Source organism: Bos indicus, chromosome 22 (genome assembly GCF_029378745.1).
Source record: "Bos indicus isolate NIAB-ARS_2022 breed Sahiwal x Tharparkar chromosome 22, NIAB-ARS_B.indTharparkar_mat_pri_1.0, whole genome shotgun sequence".
In the NCBI taxonomy this organism is placed as follows: domain Eukaryota; kingdom Metazoa; phylum Chordata; class Mammalia; order Artiodactyla; family Bovidae; genus Bos; species Bos indicus.
Window position 1 is genome coordinate 1,573,879 of NC_091781.1, and position 27,692 is coordinate 1,601,570.

General features: G+C 42.0%; 1 protein-coding gene across 5 annotated transcripts in view; it reads right to left on the reverse strand.

Annotated features, from left to right (window-relative positions):
- The window catches only part of NEK10 (NIMA related kinase 10), a 263,826-nt gene that overhangs the window by 158,373 nt on the left and 77,761 nt on the right, over positions 1 to 27,692 (reverse strand). For 4 of the 5 annotated variants that reach the window (XM_070777296.1, XM_070777293.1, XM_070777295.1 and 1 more), the window contains 10 exons: positions 27,123 to 27,202; positions 25,737 to 25,823; positions 20,558 to 20,782; positions 17,611 to 17,750; positions 16,671 to 16,732; positions 14,706 to 14,783; positions 12,820 to 12,884; positions 4,871 to 4,973; positions 4,649 to 4,777; positions 4,005 to 4,142 (listed from right to left, as the gene is read on the reverse strand). In XM_070777296.1, coding sequence (XP_070633397.1) covers positions 4,005 to 4,142; positions 4,649 to 4,777; positions 4,871 to 4,973; positions 12,820 to 12,884; positions 14,706 to 14,783; positions 16,671 to 16,732; positions 17,611 to 17,750; positions 20,558 to 20,782; positions 25,737 to 25,823; positions 27,123 to 27,202 — 1,107 coding nt within the window. The remainder of the gene's footprint in view (positions 1 to 4,004; positions 4,143 to 4,648; positions 4,778 to 4,870; positions 4,974 to 12,819; positions 12,885 to 14,705; positions 14,784 to 16,670; positions 16,733 to 17,610; positions 17,751 to 20,557; positions 20,783 to 25,736; positions 25,824 to 27,122; positions 27,203 to 27,692) is intronic. The other variant, XM_070777294.1, reaches the window with a different exon arrangement.

The window sequence follows — 27,692 nt, forward strand, 5'->3', positions numbered from 1 at the left end:
CACATATATCTATGCTCTTAACCTCTCTCTGCCACTTAAATGTTTATATACACTGTCTATTTACATGACTCATGTCTTTCTATGCTCTCCAAAATGGTTTTTCCAGTGGTCATGTATGGATATAAGAGTTGGACTGTGAAGAAAGCTGAGCACCCAAGAATTGATGCTTTTGAACTGTGGTGTTGGAGAAGACTCTTGAGAGTCCCTTGGACTGCAAGGAGATCCAACCAGTCAATCCTAAAGGAGATCAGCCCTGGGTGTTCTTTGGAAGGAATGATGCTAAAGCTGAAACTCCAGTAATTTGGCCACCTCATGTGAAGAGTTGACTCACTGGAAAAGACTCTGATGGTGGGACGGATTGGGGGCAGGAGGAAAAGGGGACAACAGAGTATGAGACAGTTGGATGGCATCACCAACTCGATGTTCGTGAGTTTGAGTGAATTCTGGGAGTTGGTGATGGACAGGGAGGCCTGGCATGCTGCAGTTCATGGGGTCACAAAGAGTCGAACACGACTGAGCGACTGAACTGAACTGAACTGAATGGTAAAGAATCCACCCACAATGCAGGAGACCCGGGTTCAATCCCTGGGTTGAGAAGATTCCCTGAACAAGGGAATGACAACCCACTCCAGTATTCTTGTCTGAAGAATTCCATGGACAGAGGAGCCTGGCGGGCTACAGTCCATGAGGCTGCAAAGGGCTGACATGACTGAGCGACTAATATTTTCACATCAAAATAACATGAGCTACTAATCCCATTAAAATTATAAGAATAATTGCCCATGTCTCCCTCCTTGAACAAACTTAGGGCAGACTCCTTTGGGTGATCCTCTGGACTAGGCCTCCTCTCCTTGGCCTGCCAGGTTTTAGCGAGAATCCTGCTCAGTTGGTTTAGAGGGAATCTTGCACTCTTGATATCCAGTCAAGTTCTTCACCCCTCAACTTTGTGATCTGATCAAGTTTTTCTTCCCCAACCTGATAACTAACCAATTTTCCATTCTTTGACACCCCCAGCCCTGACTTTTAGTTGTAAGTCCCCCGGCATGCCTCTCCTGTTGAGAGCTGAGTTGAATCTCTCTCCTCTCTTGCAATAGTTTGACTTCTATTGCAGTGGTCCTGAATAAAGTTTTACTTGTGGTTTAAAAGTTCTGATTGCATTACTCTCTCCATGTGTCCCACCCCCACCTTGTCCTCCCCACTGCCTGTGTCTGTAAGTCTGTTCTCTATGCCTACATGTCCACTGTTACCTGTAAACAGGCTTATCAGTACCATCTTCCTAGACTCAAGTTGGAAACTGCTGGGAATTAGCTGTATGATTTTCAAGAAACTTGAATCATACAGTAGATAAAGTATCTGTCTGCAGTGCAGGAGACCCGGGTTCAATTCCTGGGTCAGGAAAACCCCCTGGAGAAGGAAATGGCTACCCACTCCAATATTCTTGCCTGGAAAATCCCATGGACAGAGGAGCCTAGTGGGCTACAGTCCATGGGGTCACAAAGAGTCGGGCACGACTGAGCAACTAACACTTCACTTCACTTCAACAACCTAGACGGGTGGAAGGGTAGGAAGTGGGAGGGAGGTTAGAGAGGGAGGAGACACATGTATACCTATGGCTGACTCAAGTTGATATATGGCAAGGGCCAACACAATATTGTGAAGCAATTTTCCTCCAGTTAAAAATAAGTAAGTTTGGGGAAAAAAGTTCTCATCTTAGCTACATGTGGTGGATGTTAACTGGACTTGGTGTGGTCATCACATCATAATACATACAAATATTTAACCATCATGTTGCTCACCTGAAACTAATCTGCTGTCATATGTCATTTATACCTCAACAAAAGGGGTCCCTGGAGGAGGGCATGGCAACCCACTCCAGTGTTCTTGCCTGGAGAATCCCATGGACAGAGGAGCCTGGAGGGCTACAGTCCAGGGTGTCACAGTCAGTCAGACATGACTAAGCATGCATGCACTCCAAAAAGTGTCCAGTAAAATTTTCTCTTTGGCATAGTTTACCTTAGAATGAGTGGTGGTTTAGTAGCTAAGTCAAGTCTGATTCTTGTGATCCCATTGGCTGTAGCCCGCCAGGCTCCTCTGTCCATGGAATTTTCCAGGCAAGAATACTGGAGTGGGTTGCCATTTCCTTCTCCAGGGGATCTTCCCAACACAGGAACTGAACCTATGTCTCCTACATTGCAGACTTAGAATGTAACATAGAAATTCTACTTTTTTAATAAGGGATAATTTTCCAAAAGAATACTAAGTTTTTGTGGTTGTTTATTTAAAATTTGAGTTTCTAAGTGAACTGGAGTTTGTTTCATCTCAGAACAGTCCCTGGTACACTGTAGATGTCTTGTATCTCTCTCTAGCCTTTCTTCTTGCCATTTCACAGGAGAGTCCTCTGGCTGTCCACTGAAACCTGCCCTCACGCTGCTCCATCCCATCAGGTGGTAGCAGGATGCACTTCCCACCACAGGTCACATCTCTCTGCCTCTCTCTGCCTCTCCTGCAGCCCTGAGGGAGGTTATCACTCAGCTCTCCCCAGTGGAGAGTGAGGGGAGCCCACTGTCTGAACGCAAAATGCAGGGCACACCACCTTGGTGGCTGCAATGGGAGAGGAGGAGCAGGTCCCTGCCTGACCACGTGGAGCAGAGCAATGCATTTGGACTGGCAGGAAGATGAAGCCCCTACAGGGAGAGGCCTCGCCTTCAAGCCCATGTATCAATACTTTGGGGCATCTTTGTTACTACAACTCAGTACTAACATTAACAAATACACTCTCCCATTCTAGTCCCACTTCTCCCACTCCTGTCTGCCACCACCGCCTCCTTTTTGACCTCAACTTGCTGCCTTTCCTTAGTTTAAGCCCATGGTGACAGCACAGTCCTACAGTCTTGAGCTCTCTCAAAGTTCAAGCAGAAGCCTCCTATGGCCCCGCCCTTACAACTTCTTTTCTTAGAAGATATCCTAAAACCACTAGTTTACCTCATCAACTACCAAGTGGCCAGCAGGTTTCAAATTCAAGTAACACGTGACTAGGGAAGCAAAAGAGCCATGTTCTTGACCTAGCTTACTGGCTAGACTGTGTTCAGATTTGGATTCAAGGAGATCAAACCAGTCAATCCTAAAGGAAATCAACTCTGAGTATTTATTGGAAGGATTGATACTGAAGCTGAAGCTCTAATTCTTTGGCCACCAGATGCGAAGAGCTGACTAACTGGAAAAGACCCTGATTCTGGGAAAGACTGAGGCCAGGAGGAGAAGGGGACAACAGAGGATGAAATGTTTAGATGGCATCACTACCTCAATGGACATGAGTGTGAGCAAACTCCAGGAGAGATCGTGAGGACAGGGACTGAACAACAACAAACAGCCATGAACTGACAGGTCTCCCCAGGAGTTACAGACAAACAGCATTCACAGTGAACATAAACAAAGAAAGTTGAAAAAGAAGCCAGTGTGTTCACTGATGACAAAGAGAAATCCCATTTCTCTCTGACATGCTTATTCTTTCTCCTAAACAGACCTTCATGATACTTGAGTGGTTAACACTATGTTAGAATATTCTGCTCATGCCAATAAATAATAACCCAACTTGAAAATCCACAGTTTAGATTAAATAATCCATATTTGAGGAATGTCAACAACTTGGTTTCATTTGACAAAAGTCTGGGAAGTCTTAGTCATACTATTATGCACATAATGAAGTAACGAAATATACTTCAACATAATAAGAAGGAAGTGGATATGCTTTCTCATACATTATGCATTCTGGGCTGTGAACTCAATTGTTCTGCATTCCTGGCCCTGATGTGGTTATAACCCCATATACTGTCTGTGGTTCAATGTCAAGCCTTAGGAGAAAACCTGGTGATTGATATCACCTTAGGGCCGATTATTTTAAACAGAACTAGTTCCTACACAGCGTAGACAGGAACAGCACATGAACTCTACTTTTTGGATGACATTTATTTAAGGAAAACATCTTTGTAAGCAAAACCATTTACCTGCTCTTTAATTATGGTTAATTCAGAAACAATATTCCTTACACTGCTGTCTCGGTCTTTTTTATCTTTTCCAAATGCTGGGTTATGTAAGTTGACCTCTTTCATTGCTAACTGATTTTGACCACTGCGCTTTCTAACCTAAGATAAATGAGACAAAGAGAGAGAGACAATGGAAGAGAGGAAGAAAGTGATTACTACAGATTAATAAGGTCACATGATTAAGCCAAGTCATCTAAATTAGTTATATAACTTCAAAAATTCAATTTGAATTTACACTAAGCTCAGCTCGAAAAAAATTTTTTATCAATATCTCCTGGATCAGGTTATTGTATTTCGCAGGATTTTACTGGATAAGTACAGAAACACCGGTGTGATTTTGGAGAATGTGTCATGTATTAGGACAAGCCATTTTGACGACGTGTGTGAGAAATCAATGATACTTTTTTTGTCTTCAAAGGTCAGTGGCCAGTTTCTAGAGCTGAGAGGGAGATATATCAGTGCGGCCATCTGTTGGACAAAAATCATTCTGCTTTTTATTTCTACCTGCTCACCGACAAGCACTCCAATTCACGTGTGTGTGAGTGTGCAGGGGGACATGCAACTTGTTTGGGAACATCGGAAGTGCTGTTTGAGGGCAAGGTCACCTTGTAAACACAGCCAAAAGCTCCAGTGCCGAGATGATCCAGAATCGCATAGTTGCCTATATATTTCGAAGGAGCTTTATTCTGATTAATGCTTTCAACATTTTCAGCAATTTGCTTCAGTTCATCCTCCTAACCAAAAAAGGAAAAGGAAACAGGTCACTAGGATAAGCACGTTCTAACCGCATGGCAGCCTGCCAAATTAGTTTAAAAGTCAAGACTTACCACTAATAAATTCAACTTTGATACTAATTCTTCATAAGCACTGATATCACGAACATAATGTCCTATATCAATGAAGGTCTCAAACAGGTCGGTGGGGAAAAGTCTACAGAGAAAAATGCATACACATACTTCATGTAGGAGTTGGAAAGTCTGGCCTGTTCCTTCCCTTTTGGATCTGGTGCACTCGTAGGTCAATTACATTAAATATACTGGCCAACAAATGGGGGGAATAATGCTTACCAACTTATCCCACAAAAATAAACTAGAGACACATGTCTCAGGGGGTAAGGAAAAGTAACTGGAAAGGAAAGTTCCAGACATCTGTTGCACAACCCTGCACTTACAGTTAGGAACACTGGACTGCACAGTTAACAATGGAAGAGAGTGAGTCTCATGCTATGTGCTTTTTGCCATAATAAAACAAATAGATATGATACAGATTTTACAGAAATTTTATTTGTAAGACATTTGGGGGTATGGTATCAAACACAGTAGGAATGGATGCTTACTGGATGTTTACTGAACACAGAGTACTTTCACAAATGCCGTTTGGGTCAGTCCTCATATTAACCCGAGGAGGTAAATGTTAACCTAACTCTTGAATGTTTTATTAAAACAAAGTTAAAATACAGATGAATAAAAATGAAGATATTTATGCATCATTTCCAAGCTACTGGTTTCAAGAGTTTAGGTTTATTAAAATCTTTTAAGTTCACCGATATGATTTGTTGTTGTTATTGTTCAGCCACTAAGTCCCGTCTGATTCTTTGCAACCCCATGGACTGCAGCATATCAGGCTCTTCTGTCCTCCACTATCTTCCAGAGTTTGCTTAAATTCATATCCATTGAGTTGGTGATGCTATCTAAATATCTCATCCTCTGCTGCCCCCTTCTCCTTTTTCTTTCCATCTTTCCCAGCATCAGAGTCTTTTCCAATAGGTTACCTCTTTGCACTGGTGGTCAAAGTATTGGAGCTTCAGCTTCAGCATCAATCTTCCAATGAATATTCAGGGTTGATTTCCTTTAAGATTGGCTGGTATGATCTCCTTGCAGTCCAAGGGACTCTCAAGAGTCTACTCCAGCATCACAATTTGAAATCATCAGTTCTTTGGTGCTCAGCCTCCTTTATGATCCAACTCTCACATCCACAACTACTGGAAAAATCATAGCTTTGACTATATGGACCTTTGTCAGCAAAGTGATGTCTCAGATTTTTAATATGCTGTCTAGGTTTGTCATAACTTTCCTTCCAAGGAGAAAGCATCTTTTAATTTCGTGCCTGCAGTCACCATCCGCAGTGATTTTGGAGTCCAAGATAACAAAATCTGCCACTACTTCCACTTTTTCCCCATTGATTTGCCATGAAGTGATATGACCAGACACTGTGATCTTAGATTTTTAAATGTTGAGTTTTAAGCCAGCTTTTTCACTCTCCTCTTTCACTTTCATCAAGAGGCTCTTTAGTTCTTCACTTTCTGCCATTAGAGTGATATCTTCTGTGTATCTGAGCTTGCTGATATTTCTCTCAGCAATCTTGATTCCAGCTTGTGTTTCATCCAGCCTGGTATTTCACATGATGTACTTTGTATATAAGTTAAATAAGCAAGGTGACAATATACAGCCCTGACGTACTCCTTTCTCAATTTTGAACCGGTCCATTGTTCCATATTCAGTTCTACCTGTTGCTTCTTGATCTGCATACAGATTTCCCAGGTGACAGGTAAGGTGGTCTGGTATTTCCATCTCTTTAACAATTTTCCACAGTTTTCTGTGATTCACAGAGTCAAAGCTTTTAAGGTAGTCAATGAGGCAGAAGTAGACGGTTTACTGGAACTCCCTTGCTTTTTCCATGATCCAATGAATGCTGGCAAATTGATCTCTAGTTCCTCTGCCTCTTCAAAACCCAGTTTGTATATGTGGAAGTTCTCAGTTCACATACTGCTAAAGCCTAGCTTGAAGGATTTTGAGAATAACCTTCCTAGCATGTGAAATGAGTATAACTGTCTGGTAATTTGAACATTTTTTGGCATTGCCATTCTTTGGGATTAGAATGAAAACCAACCTTTTCCACTGCTGTGGCCACTGCTGAGTTTTCCAAATTTGCTGATACATCGAGTGCAGCACTTTAACAGCATCATATGTTAGGCTTTGAAATAGCTCAGCTGGAATTCTATCACCTACACTAGCTTTGTTCGTAGTAATGCTTCCTAAGGCCCACTTGACTTTACATCCCAGGATGTTTGGCTTTAGGTGAGTGACCATGCCATCATGGTTAAGACCTTTCTTGCATGATTCATCTGTGTATTCTTGCCACATCTTCTTAATCTCTTCTGATTGTTAGGTCCTTACTGTTCCTGTCCTTATTATGCCCATCTGTGCATGAAATTTTCCCTTGATATCTCTCATTTTCTTGAAGAGATCTCTGGTCTTACCCATTCTATTGTTTTCATCTATTTCTTTGCATTGTTCTTTAAGAAGCCCTTCTTATCTCTCCTTGCTATTCTCTAGAACTCTGCATTCAGCTGGGTATATCTTTCCCTTTCTCCCTTACCTTTCACATCTCTTCTTTCCTTGGCTATTTGTAAAGCCTCCTCACACAGTCACTTTGCCTTCTTGCACTTCTTTTTCTTTAGGATGCTTTTGGTTACTGCCTCCTGTACAGTTTTACAAACCTCCATCCATAGTTTTTCAGGTACTCTGTCTACCAGATCTATTCCCTTGAATCTATTCATCACCTCCACTGTATAATAATAAGGGATTTGATTTAGGTCATACCTGAATGGCCTTGTAGTTTTCCCTACTTTCTTCAATTTAAGGCTGAATTTTACAATATGGATTCATGACCTGAGTCACAGTCAGCTCCAGGTCTTGGTTTTACTGACTGTATAGGGCTTCTCTATCTTGGGCTGCAGAGAACATAATCTGTTTTTGGTACTGACCATCTGGTGATTTACGGCCTTGAAATAAAAGGTTATAATGAATAAATATATATAATAGAATAATAATAATGAATAATGGTGACCACAGCCATGAAATTAAAAGATGTTTGTTCCTTGGAAGGAAAGCTATGGCAAACCTAGACAACATAATAAAAAGCAGAGATATCACTTTGCCAACAAAGGTCCATATAATCAAAGCTATGATTTTCCCAGTAGTCATGTAGGGATGTGAGAGTTGGACCATAAAGAATGCTGAACATTGAAGAATTGATGCTTTTGAATTGTGGCACTGGATAAAACTCTTGAGAGTCCCTTGGACAACAAGATCAAACCAGTCAATCTTAAAGGAAATCAACCTTGAATATTTATTAGAAGACTGGTGCTAAAGCTGAAGCTCCAATACTTTGATCACTTGATGTGAAGATCCAACTCACTGGAAAAGACCTTGATACTGGGAAAGACTGAGGGCAGGAAGAGAAGGGGGCGACAGAGGATGAGAAGTTCGGGTGGCATCATCAAAACAATGATGGGAGGGAGGGAACACAGCTCTGCCCATCAACAGATTTTTGGATTAAAGATATACTGAGCATGGCCCCACCCATCAGAACAAGACCCAGTTTCCCCCACAGTCAGTATCTCCCATCAGGAAGTTTCCATAAGCTTCTTATACTTATCCTTCAGAGGGCAGACAGAATGAAAACCACAATCACAGAAAACTAATCAAACTGATCACATGGACCACAGCCTTGTCTAACTCAGTGAAACTATGAGCCATGCCATGTAGGGTCACCCAAGATGGACAGGTCATGGTAGAGAGTTCTGACAAAATGTGGTCCGCTGGAGAAGGGAATGGCAAACCACTTCAGCATTCTTCCCTTGAGAACCCCATGGATGGTATGAAAAGGCAAAAAGATAGGGAACTGAAAGATGAACTCCCCAGGTCTGTAGGTGCCCAATAAGCTACTGGAGAAGAGTGGAAAAATAACCCCAGAAAGAATGAAGAGACAGAGCCAAAGCAAAAACAACACCCAGTTGTGGATGTGACTGGTGATGGAAGCAAAGTGTGACTCTGTAAAGAACAATATTGCATAGGAACCTGGAATGTTAGGGCCATGAATCAAGGTAAATTGGAAGTGGTCAAACAGGAGACGGCAAGAGTGAACACTGACATTTTAGGAATCAGTGAACTAAAATGGACTGGAATGGGCAAATTTAACTCAGATGACCAGTATATCTACTACTGTGGGCAAGAATCCCTTGGAAGAAATGGAATAGCCCTCATAGTCAACAAAAGAGTCCAAAATGCAGTACTTGGGTGCAACCTCAAAAATGACAGAATGATCTCTGTTCATTTCCAAGGCAAACCAATCAATATCACAGTAATCCAAGTCTATGCCCCAGCTAGTAATGCTGAAGAAGTTGAAGTTGAATGGTTCTATGAAGACCTACAAGACCTTCTAGAACTAACACCCAAAAAGGATGTCCTTTTCATCATAGGGGACTGGAATGCAAATGTGGGAAGTCAAGAGATACCTAGAGTAACAGGCAAGTTTGGCCTTGGATTAAAAAATGAAGCAGGGAAAAGGCTAACAGAGTTTTGCCAAGAGACTGCACTGGTCATACCAAACACCCTCTTCCAACAACGCAAGAGAAGACTCTACACATGGACATAACCAGATGGTCAATACTGAAATCAGACTGATTATATTCTTTGTAGCCAAAGAGGGAGAAGCTCAATATAGTCAGCAAAAACAAGGCCAGGAGCTGACTGTGGCTCAGATCATGAACTCCTTATTGCCAAATTCAGACTTTAAATTGAGGAAAGCAAGGAAAACCACTATGACCTAAATCAAATCCCTTACAATTATACAGTGGAAGTGAGAAATAGATTCAAGGGATTAGATCTGACAGACAGAGTGCCTGAAAAACTGGATGGAGGTTCATGACATTGTACAGGAGGCAGGGATCAAGACCATCCCCAAGAAAAAGAAATACAAAAAGGCAAAATGGTTGACTGAGGAGGCCTTACAAATAGCTGAGAAAAGAAGATAAGCTAAAGGCAAAGGAGAAAAGGAAAGATATAAGCATCTGAATGCAGAGTTCCAAAGAATAGCAAGGAGAGATAAGAAAGCCTTCCTCAGTGATCAATGCAAAGAAATAGAGGAAAACAATAGAATAAGGAAGACTAGAGATCTCTTCAAAAAAATCAGAGATACCAAGGGAACATTTCATGAAAAGATGAGCACAATAAAGGACAGAAATGGTATGGATCTAACAGAAGCATAAAATATTAAGAAGAGGTGGCAAAAACACACAGAAGAACTATACAAAAAATATCCTCATGACCCAGATAACCATTATGGTGTGATCACTCACCCAGAGTCACACATCCTGGAATGTGAAGTCAAGTGGGCCTTAGGAAGCATCACTACAAACAAAGCTAGTGGAGGTGATGGAATTCCAGGTGAGCTATTTCAAATCCTAACAGATGATGCTATGAAAGTGCTGCATTCAATATGTCAGCAAATCTGGAAAACTCAGCAGTGGCCACAGGACTGGAAAATGTCAGCTTTCATTCCAATCCCAAAGAAAGAAAATGCCAAAGAATGTTCAAACTACTGCACAATTGCACTCATCTCACATGCTAGTAAAGTAATGCTCAAAATTCTCCAAGCCAGGCTTCAACACTATGTGAACCACAAACTTTCAGATGTTCAAGCTGGTTTTAGAAAAGGCAGAGGAACCAGAGATCAGATTGCCAACATCCGTTGGATCATCAAAAAAGCAAGAGAGTTTCCAGAAAAACATCTACTTCTGCTTTATTGACTATGCCAAAGCTTTTGACTGTGTGGATAACAACAAGCTGTGGAAAATTCTTAAAGAGATAGCAATACCAGACCAGACCATCTTACCCACTTCCTGAGAAATCTGTGTGCAGGTCAAGAAGCGACAGTTAGAACTGGACATGGAACAACAGACTGGGTCCAAATTGGGAAAGGGGTATGTCAAGGCTGTATATTGTCACCCTGCTTATTTAACTTTTATGCAGAGGACATCATGCAAATGCCAGCTGAATGAAACACAAGCTGCAATCAAGACTGCCAGGAGAAATATCAGTAACCTCAGATACGCACATGACACCACCCTTATGGCAGAAAGTGAGGAAGAACTAAAGAGCCTCTTGATGAAAGTGAAAGAGAGAATGAAAAAGTTGGCCTAAAACAACATTCAGAAAACTAAGATTATGACATCCAGTCCTATCACTTCATGGCAAATAGATGGGGAAACAATGGAAACAGTGTCAGACTTTGTTTTGGGGGCTCTAAAATCACTGCAGATGGTGACTGCAGCCATGAAATAAAAAAACACTTTCTCCTTGGAAGAAAAGCTATGACCAACCTAGACAGCATATTTAAAAGCAGGGACATTACTTTGCCAACAAGGTCCATCTAGTCAAAGCTATGAAATACATACATTTCCAGTAGTCATATATGGATGTGAGCTTTGGATTATAAGGAAAGCTGAGCACCAAAGAATTGATGCTTTTGAACTGTGGTGTTGAAGAAGACTCTTGAGAGTCCCTTGGACTGCAAGGAGATCAAACCAGTCCATCCTAAAGGAAATTAGTCCTGAATATTCATTGGAAGGACTGATGTTGAAGCTGAAACTCCAATACTGTGGCCACATGATGTGAAGAGCTGACTCATTGGAAAATCCCCTGATGCTGGGAAAGACTGAAGGCAGGAGAAGGGGAAAGATTGAAGGCAGGAGGAGAAGGGGATGACAGAGGATGAGATGCTTGGATGGCATCACTGTCTCGATGGACATGAGTCTGAGCAAGCTCTGGGAATTGATGATGGACAGCAAAGCCTGGCATGCTGCAGTCCATGGGGTCACAAAGAGTTGGATACAACTGAGCAACTAAACTGAAATTGACACAATGGACGTGAGTTTGTGCAAATTCCAGGAGATAGTAGAGGACTGGGAAGACTGACATGCTGCAGTTCATGGGGTCACCTAGAGTCAGACATGACTTACTGACTGAATAACAACAATAAATAACTAATATTTCCTTTTTTCCCCTAAATGTAAGTGTCATGTAGAAACAAAGTAAAAACACAAAATGTCCCATTCTGAACAAAAGATGTTCAATTAACTCAGGGTTTTGTTTCCATTCTGGTTTATAAGAACCTGGGCCTTTGATTTGGCGAACCTGCCACCTCTATGGCGCACAGACCACACCTGTGGGTGACCACTGTCTGCTTCCCGAGGTGATGGCTTTTCTGTCATGCTCGCCACACGGCCTTGTGATCCAGGAACATCCAGCTTCCTACCATACAAATGAATTCCTATCCTGTGAAGAGCATCCAGATAAGTATTTTCTTCTCTACTGATTAAAAGGCAGTGCTTAGGACTTCCCTGGGGGTCCAGTGCTTGGGAGCCCACCTACCAATGTGGCGCACTCGGCTTTGATCCCTGGTCAGGAAGGATCCGACATACTACGGGGCAACGAAGCCCAAGGACCCCCACTCCTGAACGCGTGCTCCAGAGCCTGTACTCTGCAACAAGAGAGCAGTCCCTGCTCCCCTCAACTAGAGAAAGCCTGCGCGCAGCAACAAAGACCCAGCACAGCCACAATTTTTTAAAAAAGGAAATGTCTAGATCAACTTCGGACATTTCTGAAGGGGCAAAAACAAGCACATGTTTTTATTTCATTGCTTTAAAAGTTAATGTCTTAAAAAAGAGAGAAAAACTAAACACTGCAGCAGTCACAGGTAATGAAAAGAGGTGTACTGATTTGATTCGTGTGCTTCCTCGTCACTCTGCAAACTTTCGGTGTTAAGATATCATTTAGGGCTGACTTGGTTTATCTGTGGATTTTAAGAAATCTGAGGACACATGTTTTGCATTTTGACTTTTTCTTTTCTTACTGTTTGCATACAAAAGCAGGCCTGTGAAAACAGTTGAATCTAAAGATCACAGGTCACCCGAATTTCTCTAAGCTCATACCTTTTAAACAGTGGTCTGTTTCTTTCCATACTGAAGAGAAACCTCAAGGCTCTGAATGCGTAACACTGGAAAATAGAAGGATATGTGATTCTCAAATGGTAGCTCAAGGAAGTAAAACGTTTTCAGGATAGAATGATCACGAAGCGGACACTAACGTGGCTGTACAGTGAACGTGGCTGGTGGCTGCAGGAGCCACAGCTCGTAACTGAAAACAGGGGACAGAAACACCAGAGTTCTTGTGTTTAAAAAGCATTTGCCCTGTGGAAGGCTTGCGGTCTGGGCCTTGTTTGATTCGGTGCCTGTCGTTAGTTCCTTTCTAGAACGTACAAAAGGAGCACAGAGACAAGAAATAAAACTCCTGTGCCGAGAAAACCAAATGGCACAAGACTTCCAGGAGCTCGAGGTTTATTTTGTTTCTAGCCTGCTACATATGCCTCAATATTTATATAGTTTTCGTGAGAAAATAAACCCTAGAAATGATGGCATATAAAAATATCCACAGGCACAGTGGACTCCAACTTGACAAATTGGTTTCTTGAGTAAAGTCTAAGGCAGTCCCCAGATAGAACCATCTACAGTCACTCCCGAGAACACTCAGAAGAGGCCTGTGAGGGTTCACCAGAGAAAAATAAACACTGGAAATTCTGCAGTGCTGAGAAAAGAGAGCAAGAGAGCCCTGGGCCTGCAGCTATACCTGTACCCGAGGCCACCACAAAGGTGACTAGCGTCTGCTGAATTCAAGTCTGGAATCATCTCATAAAATCAGTGACCTAAATATAGAAGGGTCGCAAACAAAATGGCCTGGGAAAGTCAGGCAGATAACAAGACGACACAAAGGAGCCTGGTGAGAAAGCAAGCGGCTATGAGAAGTGGGGAACCTGTGTGTGTCTTGGGAGAATTTCTGTAAAAATTCTTTAAAACCCTCTGATGACTTAACAGGCTGCACGTCCGGTAAAGGGTGGACTTGTCCTGTTCTGGCACAAGGTCGGGCCTCTGTGCTCCCTGAGAGGCAGTCATCCCCACACCTGTGTGTTCTCAGTGGCAGCTCTGTCTGCCAGCCCACAGACACCACCACAAATTCTCTGAGGGTCTGACGATCATTCTGGGTGAGAGCCCTGAAGTCAGCTTGAAGGCAAACGTCACATTTTACTTCCTTTTCTAATGACTTGAAAAAAGGGATGAGCTTCAACAGCTGCAAAGGCTTCCTCTGACTCTGATTTTATTATTCCAGTGTCTCGGGGAACACTTGCCCTCTGGTGTGCCATATAAGATCCTGCAGAATGAGACCCCTTCTTACCCACCAGGGCCCCTCTCCCAAGGCACTCCCCCTCCTCCTTCACCCCCACACACCTGCCCTACGCAAAGCACGCTCTAAGCCGCCCGGCCTTCGAGCTGTGTCCATGCTGTTCTCTGTGTATGCTCATCCGCCCTGGAGTAGGAGCCATGCGTGTCCACTCCACCCCTTCACTCACCCAACCAGCACCTTCTCATCTATTGAGATCCATTTTACAAGTCTGCCTTTGTAAAGGAGAAAGGCTAGTGACTGCGCTCCATGCTTAAATACAGCACATAATTTCCCACCCCACCCCCCGCCTTTTTTTTGCTGATATACAAGCAATATTTTTAAAACATAGAACTTATGGATAAGCAAAAAAATATCTAAATAAAATCACCTATCTCCCTATGGAGAAACTACTATTAAATCTTTTACACTGTTTTGACAGCATTTCTTTCCATTCCAGCCTCTCTCACCAGGTATTTTTCCCTCACGGTCAGTACAGGGGACCAGTGCTAACCTACAAGTTCTAAAAATCATACCTCCTATTATCAAAATTTCCCCAGATTCCAGTAACTTGATATTAAAGAATAATAGATATGTTTATTACCTGTAATAGATTAGTTTTTGCTGCATTCTTTTGTTTGTTTGGTAAAATTAATTTTGCTATTGTATATATGCCATTTTCCTGGAAGAATAAAGATGCCATGTTATGAGTGAGCAAGAAGAAAAGAACAACCTTAAAACATTAAAGAAGAACTGTTAGTATAATTTTGGAACCATGAGTCAATTTTATAGGATAATACTAAAGATGTTAATGTAATGTGTTGAAACATCAAAGGGTATAACCACATCTTAAAATTTCAACTGTCATTAAAGATGATAACAAAGTACATCAATTAAAAGTGATTTAAATACTTTAAAAACAAAGAGTAGGAACCAAAATGTGAGCAGAGTTAAGGGACCCAAGTATTTCTATATTTTGCATTTTAAATATAAAATTATAAAATACAATTATAATATATAAAATATTTCTCCCTTTATTGTTTTGTTAATTAAACAATACATGGAGATAAATGAGTATAGAAAAGAGAAAATTAAGAGAAAATATATTTTTAAAAATGAATGCTATTTGTATAAACAATTAACATCTTTCTAGACTTATTCTAATACAAATATACACATGGAGAAGTGAACAAAATGTACTGCCTTACTGGTACTTTTGTATTATCTATTAAATACATAATTTACTAAATTCTCTACGTGGACATTTATAACTGTGCAGAGTTTTACTGCCTTACTGCATTCAGTCTTTTACAAAATAATCTATTTTTAACTGGAGGATAACTGCTTTACAATACTGTTGTAAATATTGTATTGTTGGTTTCTGCCGTACATCAACATGAATCAGCCATAGGTATACACATGTCCCCTCTCTCTTGAAGCTCCCTCCTCGCTCCCACCCCATCGCACCCCTCCAGGTTGTCACAGAGGTTGTCTGCACTCCCTGCATGATACAGCAAATTCCCACTGGCTACCTATTTTACATATGGTAATGTATGTTTCCATGGCACTCTTTCAGCTTGTCCCTCCCTCTCCGTCCCCCACTGGGTCCACAAGTCTGTTCTCTGTGTCTGCATCTCCATTGTTGCCCTGCAGATAGGTTTATCAGTACCATCTTTCTATATTCCATATATATGTGTTAATATACGATATTTGTTTTTCTCTTTCTGACTTACTAGCTATTATGTGAATTAGTCTTACGGTTTCCTTGTTTTATACGTGACAAAGTCAAAGCTTAGGCAGAATACTTTTCCAGAGGCCAAGCCAGCAAGTTAACAGTAATGGGACTGAGCTTCCCCCTGCCTCACCAGCCACCCTGACCTGCTGAATTCCTCAGGGACTCTCATCACTGCTGACCTGATCCTTACTAACATTATGAATTTATATATTTTTAAGTTGATGTATTGACCCCCCAAAAAAAACGTTTCCTCTGTAAAATCCAACAAACAGGAAGTAACTTTTATAACAGAAACACATTACAGGGTTGTATACAAATGTGTGTATTTATGCACACACACACATACATATGACTCTATATGTAGTAAGTTGGTTACTGAATGATGCTGTGTGTGCTTTGTGAAATTAGTCCCTCAGCAATAAATATTTTTGTTTGCTGTGTTTCATCCATATGACCCCCCCATCCCACTACTGGGCATATACCCTAAATAACTTGACGTCCTCTTGGCTCATGGCATCCTGTGTGCCCCAAATTAAAGCAGTTCAGGATAGCTGTTTTAAAAAGGATAAAGAGAATGAAATAAACTGCATATAATATAAGAAATAAACACCATCAGTCAACTACATGGCAGTTCTCTGAAAGCTAAGTGAGTTAACAGGGTAAGGACAAGAATATAAAATGGAATCCTGCATGTTAGCTAAGATATTACAATATTTTAAGACCACGTTGCTGGGACCATAGAGGCCATGATCTGGGATACCGGGCCGCCTGCAGGGGGCTCCCTGCACAGCGGCGTGGCCCGGCACCCCCCCCCCCCCCGCCCCGCCCTCTCACCTGCACCACCTGGTGGGCATTGCTGTCGTCCAGCACCAGCTCCGTGAGGGCCGCACAGCAGGCTGCAATGAAAACCACCAAACACCGAGTCTTTCGTGCCCACGGCTGCACTTGCATGGTTACACCAGCACTCTCACTCTCTGCCTCAGAGAACTTCACTGGCAGGGTCATTCCTCAAAAAACACTAATTTTCTGGGCCTTCCCTGGTGGACCAGTGACCAAGACTCCACATTCCCATTGTAGAGGGCCCAGGTTTAAGCCCTGGCCAGGGAGCTACATCCTACATGATGCAACTAAAAACCCCACATGCCGAAATGAAAATCAAAGATTCCGTGTGCTGCAGCAAAGACCTCATGCACCCAAATAAAGAAATAATTTTTTAAAAGAGTTGGTTTTAAAACAAACACTGATTTCCCCTCTGGTACATCTCTGGGGAAAGGCAGCCGAGCTGTGCTGGCCGGTGTCTGTCTTCTCTGTGTAACCCAAGTGTACGCCCACCCCAGGCCTCCTGTGCTCTGGGGGAGGCGGGCAGGCACCGTCCGCCCTGAGCCCAGCACAGGCCCTCATGGAGCAGGTGCATAGTGCACATCCACGATGGTGGACAAATAGTGCACACTTTAAATACACTATAGAAAGTAACCTTTACAGTCTGAGCATGAACTGTTTCAGAGGGCTGATACACTAGGGCACGGAACTTGTAAGAAGAAGGGGCCAGGAGTCCAACTCCTGGTTGTGCACCTGTCCAGAACACAAAGTCTGGGGTGTCGTTAACCTGCAGTTCCAACACTGGTACCAAGAAGTTTTCAAGCATCCACATGAATTTAACTTCACAGTTTTTATAGTTATAAATTGGGCCTAATTAATATTATCCTTATAATCTTAGAATAATATAAAGTTAAACAGTATCAAATAATAAAACATAATAATGTGATATAAATACCTGCTTGAAGAGAGAAAGTATTTTCTTGTATTTCCCGAGGGCTTAAATCTTCTGACAAATGAAGCTGCTGGATTCGGCCAGCCGCATTGGCACTAGACAGGCTTCCAATGGAGGAACGATCAGAAACAAAATTTCTGTCTCTGAAAAAGAAAAGTCAATGCACAGGCCGATTTACCAATGGCAGTTCACGGTCAATGCTTTCTGGTTTCCATTTGAGAAATCTTGCCTCTCCCAGATCATCAAGTTTTCTCCTATCTTATCTTTATTGTTTGACCTTCCAAACTACCCAGACATGATTTTTGTGTACGGTGTGATGTAGGAGTCATCTCTCTCTGTTGCATTCAGCCGCCTCTGTTTTGAACTCTTTTCCTCTGCCATTTACTTGAATACATTTCGGTCTTCATCATTCTGCGGTTTGTCTTTTTCCATTAAATGTCAGTCTTCTTTTATCTTAGGGAAGTTCTCTTCTATTAGGTCACTGAGGCTTTGCAAAATTTCCCTTGGTTTCATTCTTTACCTTAGGGATGTTAATTACCCACATGTTCCGCGGCCATATGCTTCATTTTCCAGCTGCTCTCGCTCCCTCGTCCCCTTCCCTTGTGCCATGTGTAATGTCATCAGGCACGCCCTTCCTTTCACTGACTCCACGTTCTTCCTTGTCCTGGGTTTGTGCATTAAGTCCTCATCTCTCCCAGCTGCACAGTCATCCTGCTCCTTTGTACTGTTCTATCACCTCATCTTCAATTTCATTTCATAAACTTCACGGTCTGTTCAGTCTAACAAAACAAAGCATTGGATTTTCTATTTACTTGGTGTAACACCTTCCACAGCAGATTATTTATCTGTCTTTATTTGCTTTGCTGCCTTTTGTTTTACATGATTGCCCAGAGTTGTTTTTTGTTTGTTTTTTCATATTTATTTGTCATGACAGCAGCTCCACCTAGATTTCTATATGCCCAAATATAACGTGGATGGAGTCTCCCCGGCCTCCCTCCTGAGTCACCCAGGCCCTCTGTCCTTCCTTTGGGGAGCACAGGGAAGACAGTGGAGCCAGGTCTAGGGATAGTCACCATCAGTGATCTTCAATTATGATAAAACTTGAATGTCAGGGACCACTCTGCCTGATCAAGAGCACAGAGCCTTTTAGTTACTGCCTCTGAGTTTGGGACTGCAGGTGGATGGGCATGACTAGATCTCACGACACAGCCTGTTCATACTCCAGCCAGCAGACAACCTGGCAGCCTCATACCAGCTCCAGGCAGCCAAGCTCTGAAAGGATACTGTTTACCCAGCTGGGGTCATAATTCTCCCAGAGCACTGAGTAATGTTTAACACAGAAGAAGTGTTGACATAAAGCATCTTTCCAGGGAAGAGATTTCTAACATTGTACCACAGAAGTGGACTGGGAAAATTACTTTTTTTAGATGTAAAAGAACCCTTTTCTATCAAGAATAGTTATGGCTTGAACAAAATAGGGAAATAGTGCCTTATATTAAACTCAGTTCTGTGCAGGCACTGTCCTTGAAATATTGCTTAACTATTATATAATTTAATTTTATCATCAAGAAAATAGCTCCTCTCCAAGAGGCCTCCCCACAGCTACTGTAATAACTATCATGGAACAAAAATCACCACCACCACCACCACCATCATCCTACAGACTCAAGCGGGGAAAAATCATCTGCAACCAGAGTTACTCTGACTATTAGGCTAACCCATCATGCCACATTACTAATGAAAGATTTATAATTTAAACTTTAAAGTATTTGAGATTTTTGTGTGATATTCATGAAAACAAGAAGGTTGTCAACAGTCTACACATCTTTTCCTTGGTTTTGGTAAGGACAGAAATTGTTGAGAAAGCTACTGCTCAGATCTCTAGCCTATTCTTACACTTTGGAAAGTTCCCTCAGAGAATGGAAGTGATGACACACGGCTCCACAATATCAAGTTACAAGGCACAATAAGCACAAAGTCTGAATGACGTTGATTTGATAGCATGTTATATTAAAATTGATGTTACTCTTTTATTAGAATGAGCTTTATTTACATACTACAGATAAGTGTGATCTTTTTCTAGGCAGATATAAAATCCTTTTCACCTTTAATTCAGCATCTAGAGGGGTGAATTATGCTTTATAATAATTTTAGGTAATAGAATCCTCCCACTAATGGTACCAATAGATGTTGTTATTCAATACTTCAATGTACTTAATACACATAATATCTACCTACTATCTGTTGTTACTGTTATAATTTTTGCAATAAGAGAATTTCAGTTTGCAACTCTTTTAACAAACCATTCCTTCCCCAGATTCATGGCTCTGAACATCACTGAATTCTGTCTTTAAAAGAGAGACAGCAAGGTGTTCACATAGCTCAGAGCACTGCTGTGGAGATTAGAGAGACAAGAGGAGCAACTGGACCAGGGTCAGTAACATGCAATCATTTGATGGACAGTATTTTCTCCTGTTTCAGCTAAGGATTATACACCTGCTCCTGTCATGCAGGCTTTGCCTTCTCTTTATAGATGAGTGACATATATGCACACACAGACATTTCAGTAAAACAGTAGTAACTAGTGTACTTGTTGGGATTACAATATGCATATACTGATTCAAGAAGGGTGGCCAGACAAATGTTTTCTTGGGTTTCTATTCAGCCCACATTTGCAGAGTGAAGGCCTCCTTTACCCCTGGCACTAGCCTGGAGACTGGTGATGCAAAGATAAACATGTCAGGGCTCCCCCCAACCAAGAAGCTAAAAAGACAAATGCTCCCAACATTGACGAAGAGCCTGTTTACTACAAGTAAAAATGACTGCAGAAGAAAAATGACCAAAGAGCAGAGGGGAGCTAGCAGAGCACATGCCCACCCTGCCTTTAAGCGGCTGAGACCCCAGCCTTCATCAACCAGGGTAGAACAAGTGAAAGGCCTCCCTGACTCACCCTCGCAAAATATGAAGAAGTTGCTTGATGCCGCCCCAGATGCGGATTTCCACGCTGGTCTCTGGGTCCTCGCAAATCTGCACCAGAATCCAGACGACACTCCATAGCAGCTTCAGGTGGTCTGAGTGCAGCAGGCTGAGCAGGACAGGGACCCCCTCGTAGAGCTTCACCTGCTCTCTCACCTGGCGCTCGGCACAGAGCAGGCGCAGCAGCTCGGCTGTCAGCCTGCGATGGGGTGGGGGTCGGGGGTGGGGGGTTGCTCAGTGGGACCGGCCTGGCTTGGTTCACACTGAGCTGCTCACTTGCACAGACTGTGGCGCTAGCACACTCTACATCCTGGTCTGCACACGTTTCTGTAAAGGCTGGACCACAGCTAAGTGTTTGTAGCTCTGGAGGCCTTACAGTCTCTGTCACAACTACCCAGTCACACTGACATGGAAAAAGCAGCCACAGGCAACACACAAAAACCAACAGGCACAGCTGTGTGCCAATAAACCTTTATTTACAAAAACAGGCAGGGGGCCAAATTTCTCCTGCAGAAATTTACCCCTTTGTAACCACTTTTTAAGTCACATCTTCATGGTATCCCCACTGGTCTGGCTAAAAACCTACTAACCAGCAAATAGGCATCAAGTACATACAATGGGGACTGCACTGTGCTCAAGACCAAAGAAATATAAAAGCTCTTAGTCTTCAGAAACTTATCATGTGATTATAAAAATGAGACATTAGGGACTTCCCTCATGGTCCAGTGGTTAAGAATCCACCCTCCATTGCAGAGGGCATGGGTTCAGTCCTTAGTCAGGAAACTAAGACCCACACGCTCAGGGCACCTAAGCCTGCATGCCACAACTAAGACCTAATGCAGCCAAATAAATAAATCTTTTTTTTAAAAAATGAGACATTAATACATAATGGCAAAAAACACTATGATCCAGGGAAATTAAATGCAAAGCGCTCAGGGAACACCTGGAGAATAAAAGATAATGATGGATAAGACATAAGGTTCAACTAATCTCTGAAACATTATGATGACAGACATTTCAGAGAACCATCCTATCCTCCAGGCTCACACTCCGAACACTCTCCCGGGATGGTGTCATTTATTCTTAAGGCCTCAGACCCTCTCTCTGCCCTACGTGGAGAGTTCATGCAAACATCACTCCCAACCTCTGGAGTTTCCAGCAAGCCACTGAGGTGCTCCACAGGCACTCACCCAACTATCTCTAGGCTCAAAGTCCTTATCCTCCTCCGCAGATCAGCCCTTCCTCTCATGTTCCTGATCTCCACAGCCTTTTCAATTTCCAAGCCAAAGATTGGGAATCCTCCAAGACCTGTCCCTGCAGTGGGGAACCTCCAGTGCCCCGGTTTCCGAGGCAAGCACTGGGGCTAATTCTTCTGTGAGTCTGGCAGTAGCCATCCCCACTGTCCCTCCATCCTCGTGATGTTCAACTATGCTCACGATACAAGCGCCTCAGCCACCCACCTCTCCAACATTCCCATTCTTATCTGGACTCACAATTCTTTGTGTGTGTGCTAAGTCCCTTCAGTTGTGTCCAGTGCTTTGCAACCTTATGGATTGCAGCCCACCAGGCTTCTCTGTCCATGGGATTCTCCATGAATACTGAGGGCAAGAATACTGGAGTGGGTTGCCATGCCTTCCTCCAGGGGATCTTCCTGACCCAGGGATCGAACCTGCGTCTCTTATGTCTCCTGCATTCGCAGACGGGTTCTTTACCGCTAGTGCCACCTGGGAAGCCCCCACAATTCCTTTACCTGAGCTAATTTCCATAGCTCCTCTCCCTCCCAAACTTTCATGCTCTGACATTCAGAAATATGTGCTTTGGTACACTGCGTTCTTCACCTTCTCAAACTTACTTCACCACACCTTCCCTCCTTGTTCTAAGTGAATCGCATTTTGTGGCTGAATCCCACACCCCTCACACTAAAATCAGAAGAAGGGTTCCCACGAAATCCATCCGATCATGCTTAAAATCTGTGAGTCTCCATGATGTTCATGATAAAAGCCACACTATTTAGCACAAACAGCCCATCAATGACCTAGTTAAAGGTGTCTCATCTGTAAAATATGGGAAGAAAGTTACCATTCAGATTAAGCAAGTCAACACAGAGAAGTGCTTAGAGCAGGGCCTGGCCTGTAAAGGGCTGGCCAAAGTGAACTCTATTTCTAACTCATCACCATCTGCTGAACTATTTTTCTGCACCCCTTCCACACCCTGCTGCGGCTGCACCCACCCACACACGCTCATCTCTTCACATCACTGCACGCCTCCAGGGGGAGAATATTCTGTTCACTTGTCCCTTTTACTGCCCGGACAATTGCCCCTTCTTTTAGGAAACTTGGAATGACCTCTTGCTCCAATTGGAGGTGCCCTGCCCCCAGGGTATCTGTCCTGTGCCTTACCGACCACACCAACTACAACATTGGGGTAGAACTGAGGGCTCGTGTGTCTGACCCTCCCCTACGTTGTGCAACCCTGTCTCACTCACTTTTAGTTTTTCAATACCTGTGCAGGATCTATTAGGTAAATGGCAGATAACCAAATCTATACCAACCACTGCAGTTGGTAAAAGAGGGTTAAATTGGCTTAGAAGAAGAATTCAAGGGATTTACTATGAGTTAAATGTCAGTGCTTTATTGCCTGGGATTTCTATTAACTATTTTGTCTCCTTAGAATATTATGATTTTTTCAACTCAGTATCAAATGATACTCAACTAAGTATCAAATGACACAGGTTGCAACTTGATAACCTAACAGATATCTGGATAGAGTAAGTTTTTAGGGCAAAATGTAGTTCAAGTGAAAATGATTCATTTTACTTTAGATTCTGTTTTGGTCACGAAATAAGTCAGTAGCTATCTTGGTGTATTTTACTTGCCTTAAGCAAAATGGCTGTCTGAGGAGGCCTTACAAATAGCTGTGAAAAGACAGGAAGCGAAAAGCAAAGGAGAAAAGGAAAGATATACCCATTTGAATGCAGAGTTGTAAAGAACAGCAAGGAGAGAAAAGAAAGCCTTCCTCAGTGACCAATGCAAAGAAATAGAGGAAAACAATAGAATGGGAAAGACTAGAGATCTCGTCAAGAAAATTAGAGATACCAAGGGAACATTTCATGCAAAGATGGGCTCAATAAAGGACAGAAATGGCAGGGACCTAACAGAAGCAGAAGATATTAAGCAGAGGTGGCAAGAATACACAGAAGACCTGTACAAAAAAAGAGCTTTACGACCCAGATCATCACGATGGTGTGATCACTCACCTAGAGCCAGACATCCTGGAATGTGAAGTCAAGTGGGCCTTAGGAAGCATCACTACAAACAAAGCTAGTAGAGGTGATGGAATTCCAGTCGAGCTATTTCAAATCCTGAAAGGTGAGGCTGTGAAAGTGCTGCACTCAATATGCCAGCAAATATGGAAAACTCAGCAGTGGCCACAGGACTGGAAAAGGTCAGTTTTCATTCCAGTCCCAAAGAAAGGCAATGCCAAAGAATGCTCAAACTACCGCACAATTGCCCTCATCTCACATGCTAGTAAAGTAATGCTCAAAATTCTCCAAGGCAGGCTTCAGCAATACATGAACTGTGAACTCCCAGATGTTCAAGCTGGTTTTAGAAAAGGCAAAGGAAACAGTAAATTGCCAACATCCGATGGATCATTGAAAAAGCAAGAGTTCCACAAAAACATCTATTTCTGCTTTATTGACTATGCCAAAGCCTTTGACTGTGTGGATCACAACAAACTGTGGAAAATTATGAAAGAGATGGGAATACCAGACCACCTGATCTGTCCCCTGAGAAACCTATATGTAGTCAGGAAGCTACAGTTAGAACTGGACATGGAACAACAGGCTGGGTCCAAATAGGAAAAGGAGTACGTCAAGGCTGCATATTGTCACCCTGCTTATTTTAACTTATATGCAGAGTACATCATGAGAAATGCTGGGCTGGATGAAGCAGGAGCTGGAATCAAGATTGCTGGGAGAAATATCAATAACCTCAGATATGCAGATGACACCACCCTTATGGCAGAAAGTGGAGAACTAAAGAGCCTCTTGATGAAAGTGAAAGAGGAGAGTGAAAAAGTTGGGTTAAAGCTCAACATTCAGAAAACTAAGATTATGGCATCCGGTCCCATCACTTCATGGCAGATAGATGGGGAAACAGTGGAAACAGTGTCAGACTTTATTTTTCTGGGCTCCAAAATCACTGCAGATGGCGATTGCAGCCATGAAATTAAAAGACGCTTACTCCGTGGAAGGAAAGTTATGACCAACCTAGACAGCATAGTAAAAAGCAGAGATATTACTTTGTCAACAAAGGTCTGTCTAGTCAAGGCTATGGTTTTTCCAGTGGTCATGTATGGATGTGAGAGTTGGACTATAAAGAAAGCTGAGCACTGAAGAATTGATGCTTTTGAACTGTAGTGTTGGAAAAGACTCTTGAGAGGCCCTTGGACTGCAAGGAGATCCAACCAGTCCATCCTAAAGGAGATCAGTCCTGGGTGTTCTTTGGAAGGACTGATGTTGAGGTGTTGAGGCTGAAACTCCAATAATTTGGCCACCTGATGCAAAGAGCTGACTCATTGGAAAATACCCTGATGCTGGGAAAGATTGAGGGCAGGAGGATAAGGGGAAGACAGAGGATGAGATGGTTGGATGGCATCATCGACTCAATGAACATGGGTTTGGGTGGACTCCGGGAGTTGGTGATGGACAGGGAGGCCTGGCATGCTGCAGTTCATGGGGTCGCAAAGAGTCGGACAGGACTGAGCGACTGAACTGAACTGAAAGCAAAATTGATTTTAGGAATCTAATCATTTATTCAATACACAATCTGAAATTACTAAAAGTAGAGCCACCTTAGAGTTTCTTTCCTTAAGGAGATAGGATGTAAATAAATGTAATAAACAAAAGTATTAAAGATGCAATCATGTATTTATATATTTCTAATATATGACCAGTTCTAGAAGTGAGACAGGACTAGAGATAAACTGATATACCTCTTTACTATTTGTTACTTTATATATATTAAATAGAAAATAAATGCAAAGCTGACTCGTGATATTCAGTTAGCAATGTAACATGGCATAATTAGAATAATAACCATCATTTTCATCAAATATAAGACACAGCCATTTTCCTGTATTAGCAATCCTACCTTTTGGAAAGCAAGTCATATTCATGTAAAATCATCAGCAGATTTTCTACAATGTTGAGCTCACTTATCTTCTCCCTACACTCTGGACTAAAAATTGAAAAGTATTAGTAACTATGAGAAATGTCACATGTTTAATATCTTAGTCCTCATATTATCCCAGGAGGAGAAGCAAAATGCAATATGGCTCTATAGAGCGGGGCTACATTAAATGCCAACATTCAGTAAGTATTATACGTCATAAACTTAAATTTGTTCAGTAACAGTATGATGATTAACACAGTCCCCACTGGAGAGGGGGATTCATAGGGTGTTCACTAAAAAGCAGTGAGGAGCATTACTCACAATATCCAAGAAACACAAACAAGCTACAGGTCCTTTGACAGATGAAATAGAGAAATGTGATAATTGAATATTTATACATAGTTATAAGTGAATATAATTGGGTGCATGACTGAATATTATTCAGCCATAAAAACATGCTGTCATTGTTGATAATGTGGATGAACCTAGAGGACATTCTGTTAAATGAAATAAGCCAAACAGAGAAGGGCAACTACCATATGGCATCACTTACATGTGAAATTGAAAATAAGCAAAACTGACTATATAGAAACAGAGAACAGAATAGCAGGTGTTTACTAGGGGCCGGATGCAGCAGGAACAGGGAGATGTGGGTTAAAGTGCACACACTTTCGGGTATGAGAAGACTGTGCACTAAAGACCCAACTACTTGGCAACTACAGTTAGTAACACAGGGCCGTGCACGTGAAAGTTGCTGAGAGAAGAATTTACATGTTCTTATCACAGAACCAAAGAGAGAGGTGAAGAGGTGTTAATTATCTTGGTCTTGGTAATCAGCCCACAGTGTATATGTGTATCAAATCTTTACATTATACACTTGAAATACATAAAATTACATGTGTAATTATTCCTCAATAAAGCTGGAAAAAAAAAAAACCATGATCAAATGACTGGCATAAAAACATACTTAAAGTTTTTTATTTAAAATAGTCATAATCTCTGAAAGGGTTATCTAGAATTTTTTAAAGTGCAAAAATATTTAAAAGTCTTAAACATAGAGGACAGAATGAAGAAAGACAGTCAGGGAGATTCAACTGTCAAAGAAATGTGCAATTTGAAAGTACAAATAACTGAGGGTTGAATGAAAAGAGTATGTCAATATTTCTGGTCAGAAAAAAATTTTTAACTGCTTTGCTCTTCCAACTTAAATTCTAAAATGATGCATTTCCATCCCATTCCTCTTCAATATATTGATGGCATTTCATGTTTTTATTCACAAATCTTAACTAAGTAGGTAACAAAATAAATTTTGCATTTCTCCTATCTGAGTTGCTACAGCAGCACAACTTTTAAAAATGCGCTCACCTTTCAGCTAAACTAGCCAGAGCCAGAAGAGCACCCAGCAGAACATTCGTATCTCGGGCACTGAGTAAATTCACTAATGTCTGAAAAACAGAGTAAAATAAAGTTTAATTATGTAAAAGTACAAGCTTCTTGAACAGTGTGTTTCCTTCTAAAGATCATAGATACTTACCCTCAAAAAAGAAGGTTTGTTAAACATTCACAATTCTCAGTTGTTTCTGCGGCAGGCGTCCACCACTCTTTGGACGAGCTCCCTGTATCTCAACAGTCACCTTCTCGGGATTCCTATTACTATTACTCCTGTTCCTATTACATTTTCAGAGTCCCCCAGCGTGTACACTCAGACACACTTCAGGCCAGAGCTGCAGCCTGTACAATTGCAAGGCTGATTTTGGGTTTCCACTATGTGAACTTTCCCCTTTGTGACCTCATGCACTTTACATGGCGCTAGCATTATCTTTGTTTCTCAGATCCCATCCTCTTTTTTTCCTCTCACTTTTTCCTTTCTTTTTTTTTCCCCCCAAGGTGCATGGTATATGGGATCTTAGTTCCCTGAATAGGGATTGAACCTGC